The sequence below is a fragment of the Oryzias melastigma genome, linkage group LG17 (assembly GCF_002922805.2).
Source record: "Oryzias melastigma strain HK-1 linkage group LG17, ASM292280v2, whole genome shotgun sequence".
NCBI classification, from domain to species: Eukaryota; Metazoa; Chordata; class Actinopteri; order Beloniformes; family Adrianichthyidae; genus Oryzias; species Oryzias melastigma.
Window position 1 is genome coordinate 19655150 of NC_050528.1, and position 20124 is coordinate 19675273.

General features: G+C 37.6%; 2 protein-coding genes across 2 annotated transcripts in view; one reads left to right on the top strand and one right to left on the bottom strand.

The window, feature by feature from the left end:
- Positions 1-16716, bottom strand: part of rab2a (RAB2A, member RAS oncogene family) — a 29177-nt gene extending 12461 nt beyond the window's left edge. The window contains exons 1-6 of the mRNA XM_024273564.2: positions 16496-16716; positions 7201-7272; positions 5876-5943; positions 3903-3985; positions 1864-1956; positions 1248-1359 (exon numbers count right to left, since the gene is read on the bottom strand). Coding sequence (XP_024129332.1) covers positions 1248-1359; positions 1864-1956; positions 3903-3985; positions 5876-5943; positions 7201-7272; positions 16496-16541 — 474 coding nt within the window. The 5' untranslated portion in view covers positions 16542-16716. The remainder of the gene's footprint in view (positions 1-1247; positions 1360-1863; positions 1957-3902; positions 3986-5875; positions 5944-7200; positions 7273-16495) is intronic.
- ca8 (carbonic anhydrase VIII) overlaps positions 16059-20124 on the top strand; it is a 28519-nt gene continuing 24453 nt past the window's right edge. Inside the window, exon 1 of the mRNA XM_024273560.2 lies at positions 16059-16266. Coding sequence (XP_024129328.1) covers positions 16170-16266 — 97 coding nt within the window. The 5' untranslated portion in view covers positions 16059-16169. The remainder of the gene's footprint in view (positions 16267-20124) is intronic.

Here is a 20124-nt window from a genome sequence, read left to right on the forward strand (position 1 = left end):
AAAAAAAAAAAAAAAAAAAAAAAAGGTGATTTAACGTAGGGTGTGTATTGGGAAGAATCTGGCGACACAATACATATCATGATACGTATCTTGATATATCCCAAGACGGTACCAGACAATATTTCTTACCCTGGAGTCCCATGGCAAGCGTTACAGCTCAGGTGCAAAGCAGGAGCAGTCTAGCTACGATCACTCCTTTGGGCTAAGGTATGGCTGCAGCCATAGGCTCTGCTGCCGACTATGCGAAACTCCGAACTCACGTAGGTTCACACGATAACCTCACATTTATTACGATTTAGGTCGCTAATAGCCCTAACTTCACAAAAAGTGTTGTGACTCGGCTCTGGCGTCCGGCGAAAATTTTGACCCAGTATGCAATATTGCAAAAGACAGCGCAAATTGTGATAAATAGTCCCCTTAAATGTTTCCATACATGCTAAAACAGTGCTATGGTATCTTGAAGTGTTAAGCGAATTAAATAGAGCCCTTTAAGCATTTGACCAATCAGATGGAGCTCTTTTAAGTTAGAAGCCCGCCTGCTATGTGAAAGCGTAATTTGGAGAATAATTTAAGCTATTCGGACTTTTGCCGTTTTTGTTTTGCTTTTTGTTCATGTATCACAAGTCATTTTGCTATTGCAATATTAATCATTAATATCACATATTTTGAGTTTTTGTCATATCGTGCAACCTCAGTCACTACCAAATCTACGTGCGTTGACAGACTTTTCATTGGATGTAGCGGCAAGATCGTGGGTTGTCGAAGGCGGTATGAAGGCAGCTTAAAATTAATGTTTGAAAACATTTAAGCTTTTTCAGTGTCAGTGGTCAAAGGGCTTTGGACAAAAATACATTGTGTCATACAAAATCAAGTATTTAGTGAACACAAACATACAAAATCATAAACATTTACACAATGAATTTAAAAATATTAAGTAGCTAGATGGGAACTATTTATTTTGCTTGAGAATTAAAGAAAATACTCCAAATAGCTTCTAGATTAGTTGAAGATTTGTTTGCATGTTCAGTTTTCATTAAACACTCATCAACAAAGAAACCCTGAGCTACTAAAGAGCAGTTAAAAGGTGCAAACATCTTATCTGGCTTAAGATTTATCAGCTGAGGGGAGACGCAGCTTGACCTGTGAAGGCCTGAGCATATTTCAGGGGGACGGGTTGAGATGGCAGTTTTAGGTGAGCTAAATCAAGTCATGAAGGAAGGCTGTGGAATAGTGGAGCATGGGATTACCTCCTCTACATTAGAGGCCGTCTTGGCTGAGGTCTCCATGAATATGAGTCCATGTTCTCTGGCAAAAGCTTCACCTTCCTCCTTCTTCACTTCTCTTCTTGATTCTAGGTCACTAAAAAACACAAACAAACAAGCTGATGCATAAAGGAATGTGAACATCAAAAATATATCATGATTATAGATGTCAAGTACCAAATTCTGTTTTTTATTTTCTGAATTTAATGTAAAAAAAAATTCAAATAAAATAAAACAAATTCCTAAAATAATATGCTATATCAGCATCAATTAATAAAGAAAAGAATTATTGCTGTATTTGTGCATACAAACTTTTGCCCTTGTGACTTTCCTCACAAGTGTTTATGTAAAACCACACCTTTTTTCAACTAGCTTTTAGGTGGATAATGTGACCTATTTTCTAACACTGCATCATGGCGGTGAGGCCGTCTGTGTGTTTGTGTGCGTGCATGAATGCTCACAAAGAAAGTTGTGATAGCATATTAGCCATAAAATCAGTCTCAGCCATGTGAGCAGACCGCTCTGTGGAGAGGATTGTGTCCTAACCACCAGTGATGGCTGCCTCGTCGAGTTGATGGTCCATATTTATGAAGAACTTTACCTTTTGTTGCCGATGAGCATGATGACCATATTTGAGTTGGAATGTTGGCGAGCGTCCTCTAACCAGGTCGTCAAGTGGTTGAAGGTGTCCCTTCTGAAATGAAGAAAAAAAAAAAAAAAAAAATCACAGATTTTTGGTTTCAGTGTGACGGCACCTCAAAAGTGAAACCATAACAGATAAAGCATCTGCTGTTACAAACCCCCACCCACAGACCAGTATAAGAGGTTACAGAGTGTACTTTTCCTTGAATACTGTTGTGTACATATGTTTGACTTCCTCTTGTAGTGTGCAGCACGTACAGCAGAAGAAAATTACCTCAACTTCCTGTTTTGATATGAATTTTAAAAACATTTTAAAAAGTTTGCTGTGTGTGACAGCTTTAAACATCTAATATTTTCTGTTTTAGTGAGGCTTTGAATGTTTATTTGCTTCAGAGAGGAGGGGGGTTATGTTCTCAAAGATGTCATGACACGAGAAAAGAAAAGACGAGAATTGATTTGCAGCAAAGTGTGAATCACAAACTGCTTGCATAATAGGAAGTTGATCAAAATTGCAGATTGTGGTCGGGCTCTCAACCCATCAGAACGTGCGCTCAAACAGGGTGACGTGTGTACAAATGCGGCTTAGAGACTTTCAAAATAAGGCGTAACAGACCATCTATGAAGCCGACAAAGATGTTGAGTTAGGTAAGAGTGGGAATTCAATGGAAGGGAGGGACTTTTGGGGGTGTCTAATAGTAAAAGTAAATGTTGAAGCAATCAAGTAATAAATATATATATATTTTAAAGAAAGCAAATATGCCAAGAAAACTGAATAAAAAATTTTTTTAATTGGAGAAAACCTCATAATTTCTGCTGCTGCTGGGTCACTAAATGTACATAAAATACAAATTCCTCTATGATCCAAAGTTAAACAGAAAACTGTTGTTTCTCCATTAAGAGAAAACTAAAACAAGCCAAAGACAAAACCGTGGACGAGCGCCTCAGTTAAACGTATTTTAAAAGTCTTACTTCATATGTCAGATACGCAGCTGATGCTCTCAGACCCAACATGAGTGAGATGAAGAGTAATAGCAAGTTCAGGCATGATTATACTTACAGCAAAGCAGAGAGAAATGAACTGTTACAACTGTAGCAACAAATAGGCTTCATCTACCAGGTGTTGGTTCTAATATAGAAAAATAGTGTTGGTTAAAGCTTTATTTTGAAGAATCAGTGCTTTCAAAATTAAACCACCTCTTTTAATAACTACAATGTTATAAATGCTTGTAAAACCCTAAGTGATGATGGTAAAACACCAGACCGGGTTTATAAACATATTTATGCAAAACATCTGTAGAAGCAGCTGCGTATGAAGAAGAAGGGAGTGTTTCCAAACAGACAGGAAATAATCAAATGTTAAACAGAAGGAAACAAAAGAATAATGAAAGATAGTTCGTCTAATGCTGCATGCACACAGGAGATGTGATTAGGGCTGGGTTGGTAAAATCGATCTGAATCAATCTAAGCTCAATAGATCAATAATTGATCCATAAAAGTAGAGATCCATCTAATGCTAAAGTCCGCTAGCTTGATGCTAATGTATAATGGGACTTCCCATAGGACGGCTAATGCCAACACTTGACCTAAACATACCTTGCTGACTAAATGAACATTTTTATAAACTCAGAGGCAAACATTTTTTTAAAGTTTAAAGCAAATTTTGCCCCAGGCTTTTTCTTTCACAGCCCTATTCCAATACTATGAGATACTTGGTGTCATAAAATTCCGGTTGGGCACAAACCAGTTATTAATTTTTCCTCCATGATCATTTTATTCTACCCGATCCAAGTCCCTGATTGGTCGAAGTTCCACTGGACATATACTGCCACGTGTGCAGAAGTAGTGTAGTGAATCTTTGGCTCAGAAAAATAACTTTGCATGCAGTCACACATGCTTGCATGCTGGGCCGGGTGCAGCAATGACGTCTGCAACCAACGCAGGTTGAGCAGGTCGAGCTTTCGCCGCCTTCCCGAACGCTTCGGCGTCTGACCGGGTTACCTTGTGATGTCATAGACTAGCAGTGCTCCTGCTGCTCCTCTGTAGTAAGACCGGGTGATGGAGCGGAACGATTCCTGGCCGGCCTGTGGAGACAGATCACTGCATTGATAAAACAGAAATGTAGATATGTGAACAGAGGGGTGAATTCTCTGGTTATGTGACTATCCAGGCTCAGCAGGCCAAGCCCTTATCTATGCTCTGCATCGGTCCTGATTCTCTCCAGCGGTCCAGCTCCAAGTTTTCAGCCAGCTTGACAGCACAGAGCTGAGCATGTAACCGGATACAATAGATTTTTCTCCTCCATAAAAAAAAAAAAAAAAAAAAATCCTTTCTCCTTGTTTGCATGCACAACCTTCCAGTTTTTCTATTTACACTCAACAAAGAAGGTCACATTAGGTGCAGTGTTCGAGTCAGACTTATAGTCGTTATATCACACTTCAATCCAGCTCATTGGGTCACCTTGTACCTTCGCTCCACCTTCCATTATTATCCTTCATTGTCTTCCCTCCATCACTCACCTATTTTTTCCTCCATGAATCCCCGGGCCTCCCTTCTTTCCATCACTTCTTTCACCATCTAGCATTCTTACCCCCCGCCCCCCACCCCTCAAAGCAGTGTCTATTCATCCTCCATCTCCATCCAGTGTACATTAACAATGTTGTCTGTGTTCGTTGAGGCCAGAGCAGAAAACAAAACGCCACTCTATCCCGGCAGCTGCGAGCCCCGCTCTGCTCTGACCTCATCTGAAAAACCAGACAGTCGGACAGAAACTCAGCAAGTCAATGAATCATTCAGCAAGTCAGAGGGCTGGCCAGCCCCGTTTGTCGAACTATCAGCGCTCTAGTTAGCCACTGAGTCAGGGAACTAGTCTGCTGCAAAGCCAGCGACACACGGAGCGATCTGGACATTCAACCAGGAAAAACGAACACCAAGCAAGCTGCTTCCTGAACAGTCAGCAAATCGCTCAGACAACCAGCTCGCAACGCTATTAATGAATAAATGATAAATAAGGGTGAAAGAGAGGGAACACTGCGTCTGTCTGCCATCTGGCCTGCAGGCCTGTATGCACAAACACACAGTTATTCACAGGGCAGCGCAGCCCAAACAATGATCAGAATGGCTTCTCTGTTGGTAGCAGTTTGGCGATTGTATACCACTGTACAAACGCCCGAGTGAGACAAAAGCCCCAGAGTGTGGCTGGCTTTCATTTTGACAGTAATTACTCCACACCTGGACGTGCAGGTGAACTCAATCAGCCACACGTGGGAGAGAAACACCTGCTGTGTGAAACCTGAGCTCTGAGATGGTGCAGAACTTGTCTGTTTCAACCAAACTTTCAGAGATTAAACCTTAAAGAATCACTTATTTTTAGGTGAAAATTGCAGATCTTATGCTTTTGGTTGACGTCAAGCTTCTTATCATTTAAAAAAAAAAGAATCTTTATGTGATCCCTGCATTGTTTAAGCTTAGAAAAACACGTGTATGTGGCATTAGCTTGCAACATTTTCCATAGACCTCTAACTCCATCTGGTGGACAGCCGTGTAACTGCAGGCCATTTGGGGCGTGGAAGCACCTTATAAACATTTCTTGAGCAAAAAGTTCCCGCTGAGCTCATGCAAACTTCAGACTATGGTCTTAAAAACCTAAAATATTTTAATTAAGAAGTGATAAAAACTAAAGACAGAAGATATGTCAAGTCTGACTAAAAAACTGGTTTTTGTTTTACAAAAATGACCCCTGCTGATATCTTTTTTTGCCAATAACTCAAATTATTTCAAGTAAGTTTTTTCTTTAAAGAAAGTTACGCTTTATAACAAAATATTTTCAGTTTCGCTGTTAATTTTTTTTTTATTCTTAAGTGACACTTTTTCCAATCTTTTAAAACTTTTTATGAAATATGCTAAACTCATTTTTTCAGCAAAGTCCAGAGTCAGTCAATCTTCTGTCATTCCAGCATTTATTGTTAATTTACCGTATCCCAGATCTGCAATTTGATCTGTTTGCCATCTATAGTGATCATCCTCGCTCCGAACTCCACACCTGGACAGAAACAATAATAAAAAAAAAAAAAAAACACGTTAAACTGATTCAGTCAAATATTAATGCTGAATTCAAGTCAAATCTGACATTTATTCTTTGTTTTGCTGTCACTTCTGCACACCAAGGGTGAAAAATTTGGGTAAGATTATTTTCAAAAGTTGTAAGAACAAACTTATTTTTCTTTTTTAAATCATATAAATCTTTTTCTCTTTCTTATTTATACACTAATTTCAATCATCCAAAATGAAAATTTTCCAAAATAATCTAGTTCTAATCAAACCCCAAATCAGCATGACTGCATTGATAAAAATCTTAGTTAAATTAAAGTGACAAATGTTTCCCAACGTTAGATTTGTAAATGAATTTGTCTTATTTTGATTTGCAGAAAGATAAATTTAAACCATGAAAAGAAAATTCACAATAGAGAAATGATTAATAGCACCAGGCTCTGCGTAAATCTTGATTAGATTAGGAGGTGTGAGCTATTATCTGGAAGGTCATCGGAACATTTCTGCTAATCTGGATTTAGAGTTTTTAAAAATATATGCCTGACAGTTCCAATCTTATGGTTCCACTCTGATGAAAATTGAATTTTTGGTCTTTTTAACATGTCCTTGTGGCATTTTTTGAACAATGGAGGACAAACATATAGAAAGTTGGGCTCAAAATTGCATTTCTGACTATTTCTTTATTCAAATAGTTTAGAATCAGGAGCAGATGAAATGCAGTTTGAAAAGGAGCGTATTTATTAATTAGGAAATATGCTGGGTAGACCACAAGCTCCCTACACCGGTTAAACAGAGAGCTCTCAACAACAGGGAGGGGAAGGTGGGCGGGATTGCTCTGCACCAAGGCCCCGCCCACAACTAATAGGGGAATTTCTGATGAACTACTGTTGCTCTGTGGAAACAGTTTTTGAAATTTTTGGCTAAAAACTGCATAATCATACTAAAAACACCACTGGGGATGTTTTTCAACAACAGGGAGGGGAAGGTGGGCGGGGTTGCTCTGCACCAAGGCCCCGCCCACAACTAATAGGGGAATTTCTAATGAACTACTGTTGCTCTGCGGAAACAATTTTTGAAATTTTTGGCTAAAAACTGCATAATCATACTAAAAACACCACTGGGGATGTTTTTAAAATAGATCAAAAGATGATCAGAGTTGGACTTTAAGATTTTTGGTGCTTTTTAAACCCACGTTAATGCATTCAAATGAAAAAGTTGTTGTGGTTGAAAAGGAGGCGGAGGATCTTACCGATGGTGAGGTCGTGAACCGGCTGAAACCTCTTGTCTGTGAACTGTAGTAATAGACATGACTTTCCAACACCTGGAAAATAAACAACAAAAGCTGTTAAAGAAAACTTTACCAACAAAAAAAATCTGTTACAAGCTTAGAATAAACAAAACAGTGAAGCAACAGTTTAATATTAATCATGACAATTAGCACAGGGAGTTCCATACAGCAGGAATGATTGTCTCATGAATACAGGCCATGCATATTTCATACACAAACATGGGAGTCATCATCGAGTTCAAAGGAGCCCAGCAGGGAGCTCACACACTCCTCCTCCAGCTTCAGTTCACAGGTTACAGTCAGTGTGTTCACTGACCAGCTGGCTGTTCATTATGTGCTAAAATAAATTAATGTTTTTTCGCTCCTAAAGGGCATTGTTAAATGTGTTCTTCATCAACACTTCTTAATGTTTCATCTCTTACAGCCGGATTCAGAAAACTCACAGGAACACAAAATAAACTCAAGCCGAACGTTTAATCGACAACTGCAGATGACGATGATGAGGTTTTTTTTAGTCACTACAAGAAAAAACTGTATTGCGACCCAAACAACTCAAAAACTGCAGCACCCATACAAGAGAATGTGACTTACAGTATTCAGAAATTCTCTTCAGCAAATAAGTTATTAAAAATTTTACATATTCATCACATATATGTCATACTATTGTGGTCACAAGGAGCAGAAACTTAAGCAAAGTTTCATCAGAACTCTCTTTCTTCGGAAATTTCATCCAGCTCTCAAAAAAATAACTAGACATTTCCAAACCAGCCTAGAGATTTAAGAATGTAAAGTCTGCTTAATGTAGTCCGGATCAAGTCCTCAGCCTTATGCTTTGTCTGTATTCAGACTGCTGGCAAACAGATATTTCTGCTCCAAATCAAAGCTTGTGAACAAAAGCATGTGACTAAAGATCTCTTCGTCATTGGCCAGGAATTACAAGGGTGGGGCAAAGCAACGAGAGAAAAAAATGATGGAAATCGTAGTTAGGATAGTTCACTTATCCAGATTTTTTTTTATTTTGCTGACCAATGTTGAATGTCTGCATCAACTTTAGGAGCAACACTTTTGGTACGGCAGAGGCATGCTGAAAGACTGAGATAGATCGTCAGGAAAGCCGTGTATCACGTTTTAATGAGCCTACATTTATCCGACCAGATCTCAAAGAGTTGCTGTCTAGCTGTTGCTCCGTTACTGTGTTTGAATCCCGTAATACCCAGCTATGGTGGCCGTTTGGTCCAGCTGATCCCCTCCAAGCATGGAGTCTATCCAGACAGAGGCGGAAAATTGACATCTTCACCAAAAAAAAAAACTGCTGCAAAATCTGCAGCACTGCAGATGGTTTCAACCTTTATTTCTACCATTACCTGTAAACAGATCATATAACTACCAGAACTCCTCCACCTGGAGCAGTGGCTTCTTCCAAACCTAGACAGAGCACTCCACCCTTTCCCAGAGGAAAGTTAGGATTTGGAGATGCTGAATCTGATCCCAGCTGCTTCAGACAGAGCCACAAACAGAGACCGAGGCTCCAGGCAGAACCGCCACATCCACAAAAAGTAGAGACCACAAGTTTAGCTGGAGGACATAAAATCCAACAGAAGGATGAGAAATTATATTTCATTTTAGCAATGTTCCTCCATTCACTGTAGTGCCAACATAGGAAATAAAGCAAATATTTCTCCAAGGTCTATGTTAGAAAAGATTTCTATTACCTTCACTTCAACAGAACTACATTAGAATGCAATGCAGCTCTTTGTTTTTCTGACTTAAACGGATGCAAAATGATAATTTAGGCTTTGAAATGAAATAATGAGTAAATGTTTATGTTTGATCTGTAAAGAAAACAGCAGAAGAGAATGACTCAGACACACAGAGAGACATGGTGTTCCTCCTTCATGGTTTCCATGGATCGCTGCTGTCAGGCAGTGATGTTGTTAAGGAGCATCTCCGTGATGAAAATGATAACTGACAGAGGGCTATAACGGAGGAGAGATGTGGAAAGGTGGAGTGATTCTGTCATTTATCAGATCCAATGAAACAAGGTCCAGCCCTGAATACAAAAAGCCATTTCCACCTTCATTACTGGCTAAATAATGTTAACAAACAACACAATATATATCAAGATGGGAAACACCTTTAAAGGTAGTTGAGAATGATCAAGATAAGATCCTGAGGGACTTCCAAATACAGAGCAGACACAGTAGTGCTGGACAAGAAGAAGGTCATGGTGATAGATGATAAAGACATCTTAACAACATCAGAGATGGAACATGAGAAGAACAGGAAATACCAAGAGCTAAGGGAGAGGAGGAAAATGTGGAAGGTGAAGGTAACGGGGGTCCCTGTGATAACTGGAACATTCAGAGATGTGTCCTCCAAACTCTTCTTCTTCTTCTTTTCCTTTTGGCTTTTCCCTTCAGGGGTCGCCACAGTGAATCAGTTTCCTCCATCTAAGCCTGTCTTCAGCATCCTCCACTCTAACACCAGCCACCTTCATGTCTTCATTCACTGCATCCATAAACCTCCTCTTTGGTCTTCCTCTAGACCTCTTTCCTGGCAGCTCTAGACTCAGCATCCTTCTACCAATATATTCACTGTCTCTCCTCTGAACATGTCCAAACCATCTCAGTCTGGCCTCTCTGACTTTATCTCCAAAACCTCTAACATGTGCTGTCCCTCTGATGTATTCATTCCTGATCCTATCCATCCTGGTCACTCCCAAAGAGAACCTCAGCATCTTCATCTCTGCTACCTCCAGCTCTGCTTCCTGTCTTTTCTTCAGTCCCACTGTTTCTAGTCCAAACAACATGGCTGGTCTCACCACAGTCTTGTACACCTTTCCTTTCATTTGTGCTGAAACTCTTCTGTCACACATCACACCTGACACTTTTCTCCACCCATTCCAACCTGCTTGCACTCTCCTCTTCACTTCTTTTTCACACTCTCCATTACGCTGTGTGTCCTCCAAACTGGAAGAATAAAATCTGTGTGCTTCCAAGAAGCTAAGATTCTGTGACTCTCCAGCTCTCAGGTCTCTGGTAAGAGGAGCAGAACTTGAAAGGAATCAGAGCAGTCATAGAGCGAGTCAGCAACATTTAAATGTAAATATACACTTATACACAAAATTGAACAAGTGATGTCCAAAAAGAAGCTACTTTTTATAATGCTACTTCTGTATCAGAATCGGCTTTTTTGGCCAAGTACGCCTGCACACACAAGGAATTTGGCTATTAAAAGGACAGCGCAAACAAGGGCAAATCATAAAAGAGGTGTAAAAAAATAAAATAGAAAGAAAAAAATAAAGATTTAAACTGTTTAAAAATTCTCATGATTGTGGTTTCATGGTCTGTGACTGGTCCAGAGTTCATCAGAGCGAAGGCTCAGGTTAGGAATCATCTTTGAGGCGTGTGGCGTACAGAACTCTGTAGAGCCAGCCTGAAGGGAGATTGAGTCCTGGGTGTGAGAGGTCTGTTAAGATTTTACCAGGCCGCTTCCTAACCCCGGATCGGACCAGGTCTGTTGCTGTTGTGTCTAGTTGTGGAGCCAAACCAGTCCAGACCATGAAGACACATTCTCACTGGCACATTTGGTCTACACCAGTTTCCTCCGATACTTTGGCAAATATGAACACCCTTGAACTTCACTAGAACCAAACTGAGACCCTCGAACTCACCTGTCAATGGAAACCCCACTTTAACATTGAAATTTGTATCAAATTCGACAGAACAGCTCTGTTTAAAATGACATCCTCTTGGAATATTGACACACTGTGAAACCTCTGGCTCCTCATTGAATGAAAACGGATTTGCGTACTCTGCTAAGCGTGAGCAGAGAACTGCTGTATAATCAAAGCTAGCTGTGCTTTGAAATGGTGAAAGTGGCTCCAATGGTAATGATAATGAGTGGAGAGCTGGGTAATGTTTCTATGAAAGCTCTTTCCATCAGCTTCTGGCTGAGGTAATAACACATCATCATGCCTCATCATGCAGAGGAAATTCGGATTTTGACAGTCCTGCTGGGCTTTTTGCAAAGCCAAGGATGAGGACGGCCGCATCGCCAGTGGAATAACTAAATTGCTCTCAGTAAACATCAGTCAGAATCAGTAATTGTGTAAATCAGTGGTAAGTCATTAACAGCAGTCTCCTTTAGCCCCTCCAACCTAAGTGGAGAGTCTCTCTGCATGATAAAGGTTAAGCAAATGCTGCAAATTAGGATTTTGTTTTAAGAGTATAGAGAACCACAATGTAGAGGAAAAAGAACACAAAATCTGTTTTTAAATCAGCTTTACAGGTAATTTGATAAAATCAGACAAAATTACTTCTGCAGACAGAAAAACAAATTTGGCATTATTTAAAGAGAGATCAGAAGGATATTTTTTGTTATAATCTTTTGTATGCCAAAAAAATAGCTTGTGCATTAAAACAAAGAAATGTTAAATTGATATTCTTATAAACGCTTAACTATTGTTTTTAGGAAAAATAAAAAAAACTGTCACATTTTCTATGACATATTTTCTGCAGAGCAGTTCATTAGAAATTTACCTCTGAGTTGTGGGTGGGACTGTTGGCTCAGAGTAAGCCCACCCTCACTTCCCGTTATCAATCTGTTAATATGTTCTCCTGCTAGCTTACAGCCCCTCACAACCTCCACATAACATTACCAGTGCAACAAAAATACTGAGGAATATTGGGGCTAACACAGTTTTAAGCTTGGACAAATAAAACAAAGACGGATCTAGTCGTCTACAAATGGATGCATCAGAATCGAGCAGAGCAGGGAGCTGATACGCCTATTGAATTTCCAAGTAATCATTTTTTTTCCCAACTGCTCCTGATTCACAACGATTTGAATAAAAAAATACTCTGAAATGCAATTTTAATTCTTAGTTCTTAATTGTTCTCCATCACCAGAAAACAAAAACATGTTAAAAACACAATTTTCGTCAGAGTGGGTCTTAAATATGACTCAAAGCAAAGCGGATTTAAAGAGTAAAAAAGCTCAATATACTTCCAAAATAAGGAATTATTAACTCTAAAGCTAAATCATACACGTATATATTAATAGGAGATGTGGTGTCACACACAGCTTACGCATGATGTTGCACTGCTCATGACTGATTTTCGGAAATTTTGCAAGGTCAAAAGATTGCACTACGTTCTCCACAGAGGAATCTACATGAAAGCAGGCAGCAGCACCACACCTCTCTGAAACCAGACAAAGTACAAATCGCTGTTGGTCTCTTTGAAACCCTCCTCCAGAGGGAGAGGCAATTAATGCAACAAAAAAAGGGATACAATCCAGTATGTTTGAAGCCGCTGGTCCCAAGACTGGGAAATTGCAGAAGGTTCACTGTGGCGAGCTCTGAGGAGAGCAGCCAAGATAAAGAAGACAACAAGATTCTTTCAGGAAATCAAAGTAAATCACTTGAAACTGGGAGACCCACAGTTGTTAGTTAACAACCCTGAAAACTATCATATTTTCCTTCATTAGCTGGAGAACATTTATTTTAAAATGAACAGCGTTAAGGAGAAACACGCAGGAAATGTGTCACTTTTTTTCCCCTCAAACTCTCCCCTAACTCTGATTATTGTAAGTTGTTAAACGAATGGATTGCTTCTGAAGACAAACCTTTAAACATAATGACGTTCTGAGTGAACTCCAGCTGAGCATTAGCATAAATGCCTGTATCTCTCAGTTCCCATTAACAATTGGGTCAAAACTTGAAAAAGTCTCTGGATATTAGGAGTTCTGCAGGCAGTGTTCCACAGAACAAAGACTATTTTTAGGGCTTTGAAAAAGAAGGAAAACTTTCACTTTCTGCACATATTCAAATCTGTCAATCAAGTTAGTCTGCAGACTCACCTCAGGCCAAAAATCCAACAGAACTTAATCAATAGCTGCATGTAATAATTTGCTTTTCCAGCTGCTGTCTTACATAACAGGGCAATGTCTCCCCTTCCATGTTAGGCAGAGGCTGCACTTATTTATTCAGTTTCAGGCATCATTCATTTGAACCAGGAGGGAAAATATATGGATAAAGGAGGCTGCTATCTTTGTCAGAAACAGTTAGTCATCCTTTAAACGCTCCCATCACTAAAGCTACCTGCATGCTAACAATTTATTCTCCTAACTAAGTAAAGGAGTCATGACTGACTCATTCATCTCTACAAAATAAAAGAACTTAAAGAATTTCATCTCAACTGTTCAGAAAACAGGTCAAGGCCAGACTGGAGCTTTTACATCAAGTATTGATAAAATATCAGAAGGAAGACATTATTAACCAAAGCTCCAACTGACTCATTAAACTTCAATTATTTTGATTTGTTTTTTATTTTTACTTTGACATAAATGCATCATAGTAATAAGGAATAGGTTAAAAAAAATACACAATTTGTATAGCTTAATAATTTCGATAGTTCTTTAAGATATTTGCTACAAATAAATAGAAAAATTCAACTTTGGCATCCTTGAAAAAAAAAAAAACCTTTTGCTGTAAAATTTGAAAAGGATTTAAAATCAAAATAAAATGGTTCTGAAATAATGAATGACTTAAATCTTGAGCTCATGAAAATCAAGTGATTTAAAATATACTTTCCAGTAGCAACTCATTTTCAATTCAACTATTCTAAATGTTTAGATAACTAAAATAAATAAAATAATAACACAAAATTGTTGATGATGTGTAAACTTCTGGCAAAAACATAATAAGGATGCTATTAGTAAAATTGTAATTATATAATATATACATTAAAAGAATAAAAAGGGAAAAAGTAAAAAGAAGCAGTTTATTTGTGAACTGCAGCTATTGAGCTATTGATACTAGCTAAAATTTAATCTCAGTTCCTAAACTTGCATCAAGACTTCTAAATAATTTTAGGAAAGATGCGATCAATTCTGCTCTCGAAGAATAATAAAAAAAAAAGTCAAATGAAAACAGACCCTTTTGTGGAAAAAATAAAAAAAGTAGATTCTGAACACTGTCCCCTGACATTTACCTCTAAGACTAAAGTTCTTTATGAAATCAGAGATTACCACAAAACCGAAAATGTTGCAAAAAATATGCTCCAAGGTGTAGTGTGTACAGCTGAGGAGTCCAAAAAACTATTTCTTACAATATTCTCAGGGTGTCTGCTAAAAATGCAGAAGAAAGCACATCATAGATGAATGTAGCAGAGCAAAGCAGCATCCTCACAGGAAAACTAGTGTGTTTGCGAATTACATTTAAGGTAATTACAACTGGTCCTTTTTATATATTTATATCAAATATAGTATCTCAATATTTTATCACAGAGAATACTGAAAATAGAGAAAAATGAATGTGTGAAAACTAAAACAATGTACTCTACCAAAACTTGCAAAACGCCGTTTATTGTGTTACTGTTAACATGTGTTATATTTGGAGTTGTGATTTTTAATTTTCACTGTATAGTAATAATAACAATGTTTAGTCAACTTTATCATCTATTATATAGAAAAAGATGATGGCTATGTCTGAATACACTAATTTCTCACTACAAATCAACAATTCTAAAATCCAGAGCTATGAAAATTCCCCAGAAGTCTCTGCAAAAACTGATGTGCATCAATGCTCCCTAGACTGACAAACGTAGACCACAATGCATTGTGTTAGAACGGTTTATATGAAAAATGTATGTACATGTATTTTTTTTAAATAAATCATCCAAATTTATAAACAGTCTTTGTAAAATTTTCACATAATTTAGGTCTTTATTTATATGATTTAGGGTTGCATTGAAATCCATCACACTGGATAGCATTTTAGGGTTTAGGAAGAGGAAAGTGAATTTGAACATAGACCATGTTTCATTATTGTTTATGGCCAAAGCAGACTTTTTTTTTAAACTAGTAACCCCTGAGCTGATGATACAACAACTTGACATTTTTTTAATTAAAACTATCTGATTTGATTTATTATTAAGTTTTTTAGTTTGAAATATGATTTTCTTGTTCCTCAAAGCAATAATTTTACAATTTTAAAGACCTGGCAAAGGAAAAATCATTCACTAGACAGCAACCTTTAACCTTAAATTACCCAGAATGGATATAAAAAATCCCAGTTCAAGTTTTTCTTTTTTTTTTTTTTAAATTAAATCTAGGACTGTTAGTTTTGACTTGCAACTATCTATTTTGATAAACCCTCTGCTGTTATGAGATTTCTTCTGACATAAATATCCTCAAAATTCAGCTTGCATATTAGTAGGGGCTGTAAACAGCTTCGACAACTAAAAATAAATGACAACAACAAGCTAAACATGAACCTCTTCTGGCATAACCCTGTAGTAAACATGGAGTCAAGCACATTAAATTCTTATTATATTCAGAGATAGTTTGTGATTTTCTGGTTTTATTTCTTGTGTATTTTTCCTTCTAAATTGTCCAAACTTAATTAAACAAACGTGGCAATTCCTCTCTGATTGAACCATTACAGATGAGACCTTCCCATCACATTCTTGAAAATCTGATTATGTAAAACTACATCTAGATTTTCTTGTCACAGCAGTATTTAAAATACACCTGCTAGTATATTGAACAGGCCCATCATCAGTACATTCTGCCAAAAAATAAGACAACACTCATAGACATTTGTGTTACAAAATTATAAATACTTAAACCAATAAATAGCAGAAATCTAGTATCATGAGGCAGCAATGGATGTGAAAACCATTAAAATAGATAAATTGAACAAGCTCTACGCCATTTCTAGAAATATTAGAAGCTTTAGCTTCACGCGCTGGCCTTGTCTGATAAAAAAAAGTGTAATTTAATAAATCAATAGTAGAGATTATGCTCTGGAAATAAATAATAATAAATGCTACGACTTGTTTTTATGTATATTGATAGGAAAATACAGGCTAATTTACTGTCGTGACAGCTGTATATGGTCTTTTCTAAAGGTGTAGCCTGTTAGCATGCTAGTTAGCATGCTGCGGCTAACACCCCCACCCTCAACCCAAGCGGACAAAAGGCCCAACGTCTGCCGGTGTCAACAACTACTACGCCACCGAGGTGAGAGGGAAAGCTAGCCACAGAAAGATCGTTTTTATTTTCTTGCGTTTTCCTTTTGATGTTAACGTAGTTCGGGAGAGTTAAACGGGAGGAAAAAATCGAAGCTGTCATCCCACCCCTTGCGCCTCTGCTTTTACCACGTCATTGGACTATCCAACACTGCGGAAATAGCCGCTAACTGAGCGCTAGCCGAATGCTGACAGCCTAGCTGGCACTTGATGCTACTTACCCGTGTCTCCGATGATGATGTATTTGAAGAGGTACGCATACGCCATAGCACCTGCTTTGTACAGTCAGCTTTCTAAACCGTTACACCTGGGCAAAACGGGCCGTGAACCGTATCAAATGAGTAGCTGACAGCTTGTTTTTCTCTGTCGGTGCTCAGGAAGGAACAATAAACAGCTCGAGCTTCAGCTCGACGTCACACGCTCCGCCCTCGCCACGCTACAAAATGATGCGTTCAGGGTGTGCTCGGGACTTTTGTGGTGTGTTTTTTTCCCCCTCTTTATTTTGGAAATATGTATTTGTGTTATGTTTTGAGAGAGTTTCTAACAACTTTTTAAATATTAAAGATCGCATGTTATTGTTCTTCAAAAGTAATGTATTTTTTAACAGTATAATTGTAATATATTACTCGAGTCCTTAATGAAGTTAGTATTTTTATATAAAAAAAACATGTACAACAAACAAAAACTAACAGTGGCAGCTAATAATTGTGTTTACTTTAGTAAAGTGAAAGTACTGAAAGCCCAAAAGGAGGAGCTACACTCAGCTTTGGTCAGTTAGTTGAGTACATAATTATAGACTATCTGCTTAGAGAAACGAGAAACCAAAGACCAGAGAGCCTGATACCTGTGTGCCTCTGAAAAACTAACAACAAAAAATGATACTTATTAAAAACAAAATAAAACATCACTGTAAAGAAGAAGAAGGAAAAAACATTATGTACATTCCTGCGGGCTCCCGTTTTAACAAATGCTAAACTATTTTTTTTCTTGACAAATTTTCTTTATCGCAAACTATTCAAGTTATAAACTAGCCAATTATGCCTCAATAAGAGTATAAGAGCATGCTGGCCCCACCTCAAATGTTTAAAGAGTTTGATTGACAAATTATTGGACCAGTCACTTCTTACTTAAAGCCATCTGGTCCCTTAATGGAGAAATCACACAAGAAAAATGGCAACTGAATTGACTTCATTTAATTGGAACCCGAGCTAACAGCCTTGTTTTGTCCATCTCTTTTCATGTCAGTGGTCATGATCATTGACTGTATAAAGAACAGAACTGAGTTCATGTCCCCACTGTCATGTTCCAAACAGGAAGTACCCCATAAAAGCCAAAGTTCTTAATACTTTTGGGGAGAAATAAACAGCTTACTCAGTCATTATGTGTGGCAGAATAACCATTCTCACTGTGCTACATATTTAACAGGTTTTTGCTAATCTAACATTTTTTTTTTTGAGTTCAAGTTTATCAAGTTATAACTTGCTCAATCAGACGCCTCAATAAAAGGATGTGGTCTCACGAGGAACGTTCAAAATGTTTTAAGTGGTGGGGGTGTAGACTTTTAACAAGCTCACTCCTGATTGGTAAGAGAGGTTGCCATAGAAACACTCACGAGTTCTGGCTCCAACATGGTAGCATCCATATTGCACTAAAGTGGAAACTGAATTGACTTCATTTTTTTGGAACCGGATGCAAGTCCAGTTCTCTTATACCACCAATGGTTGTGATGCACAATGAGTTTGTAATGAGTAAAATATTTCTTGGTAATACCTTATACTACTTTATTACCACAAAAATGAACTTGTAAGTGTAATATATTACTATCATAATGTGTTACTCCCATCATATTGACGTCATAGCAATAACCCTTACTGAATCACACTTAAAAAATCAAGACACAAAACAATTTAGCACAGCTTGGGTTTTTATTTACCCTTAGACGGGGCTGTCAAAGCATTGGTAGAGGGACAGACTTGGTCAGATAAAAAATGAATGGATGCCAGCTATCTAACCAGACATGATCAAATATACATCAGAGCATCATGGGTAGCAGATCTGGGTTCTACCTGACACACTACATTGAGATGATCAAACTTCTTGAGCAGAATGACTCCTGTTTAAGGTGGAATGGAATATATTCTGCAAACATATGAAATCTAATGTGTGTTTGTCTTGAAAAATCATTTTTAATGTTCATCAACACGTAACAGAATAACACACTAACAACTAACAACAGCATGGGTCAGCTAGAATTTTTTTCCCCGATGTTGTTTTCTTTTATTCCCTTAGAGTTTGTAGCTGGTGAACCATCAAAGCTTATTTATTGATTATTGAATGAAACCTGAAAATGTTAAACAAATATTCGAAGACACAGTGAGGCAAAAAACTATTTGTTACTCATCAGTTCTAGTAGTTGTACCACCTAAAAAGATAAAGGTCTGCAATGGTTGCAGACCTCCACCACAATACGCTTCAACGTTTAGAGACGAGATAAACCAGGAAATCAGTTTTTGAAAAATATTTTTACATAATAGTGCAGAAAATACATAATTTGTCAATAAGAAAAGTTCACCTTCATACATACATAATTTAACCCTGATTGTCAATGACAGAAGTCAAATGTTTCCTGCAGATCTTCACCAGGTTTGCACTGTATCTGCTATTATGGTCCATTCTGCCATGCAGATCTTCTCAAGAGCTGTGATGTTTTAGGGCTGTCGCTGGGCAACATATTCATATATTAATAAATGAATAAGTACATAACATATATTCTCTTTTGGACTGAAATCCAAAGATAGGAGAGCCCATTCCAGAACCTTTAAATACCCTTTGTCCTTCATTGCTTGGACGATGTGTTTGGCATCAGAGTCATGTTGGAAGATCCAGAAACGCTTCATCCCAAATCCTCTCACTGATGGGATGTTTTTGCCCAAAATCTTACCATCATCCTTTCCTTAATACAGATCAGTTAGCTTAACCTTTATCAATACTATACAAATAATATATTACCATAGCTATGTGATGTGATTGTCTTCCTTATTACAAAAATACCTTGAAATTTTCAGATGAACAACTCAGATTTGTAGAATTTATACATAAATAAATACAGAGAACAACCAGCACAAACTCAGCAGCAACCTGAAATATACTCTAGTGTTTGTTTTTGAAGTGAACTGGAGGGATGATTTAGCCCTGAAACTAAAGCTGTGGTTACATTCACACCACTTGATGGCAGCAAGCATGAAGAAACAGATCTCAGAGTCCCGGCTGGAGGCACTTACAAATGCAGACAGGTTCACACTTCACCTCATCGAGTGTGTTTATCTGAAAAATTCAATCCAGGTATATAATATATGTTAACAAGGCAATATTTTGAAATGAAGCTGAAATTACAACCTGGCTTTTCCAACTTGCAAAGAAAAACAACATTTTGTTGATTAAATCTTTACACGAAAAAGAAAAATAGCAAAAGTTTGTTAAAAGAACTTTGTCTGCTGAATGTAAATTCTGATGTGAACATTGGTCCAGTTTCACTTCTGTCTTTCATTTGAATTTCTGCACATCTTTCAAGTAAGATAATGCTAAAAACTTCCTTTTATTCCTTAAAAATTACTTTTAAGTATTACACACTGTCTCCTAATGAATGAATATTTACATGTTAATTAATCATCTCAAGTCTCGTCTACAATTTTATGCTAAAAAAAAAGAGGGATCTTCAGCCAGTTATTATCTGGGTTATTGTTTAATTATGTGATCAGTGGTTCAAATTTAAAACGCTTAACATAAAAGTCCCAGTGAAAAAATATGGCAGGTCTTTATGTTCTATTTTATCAAAAAACCAATTGGAGTT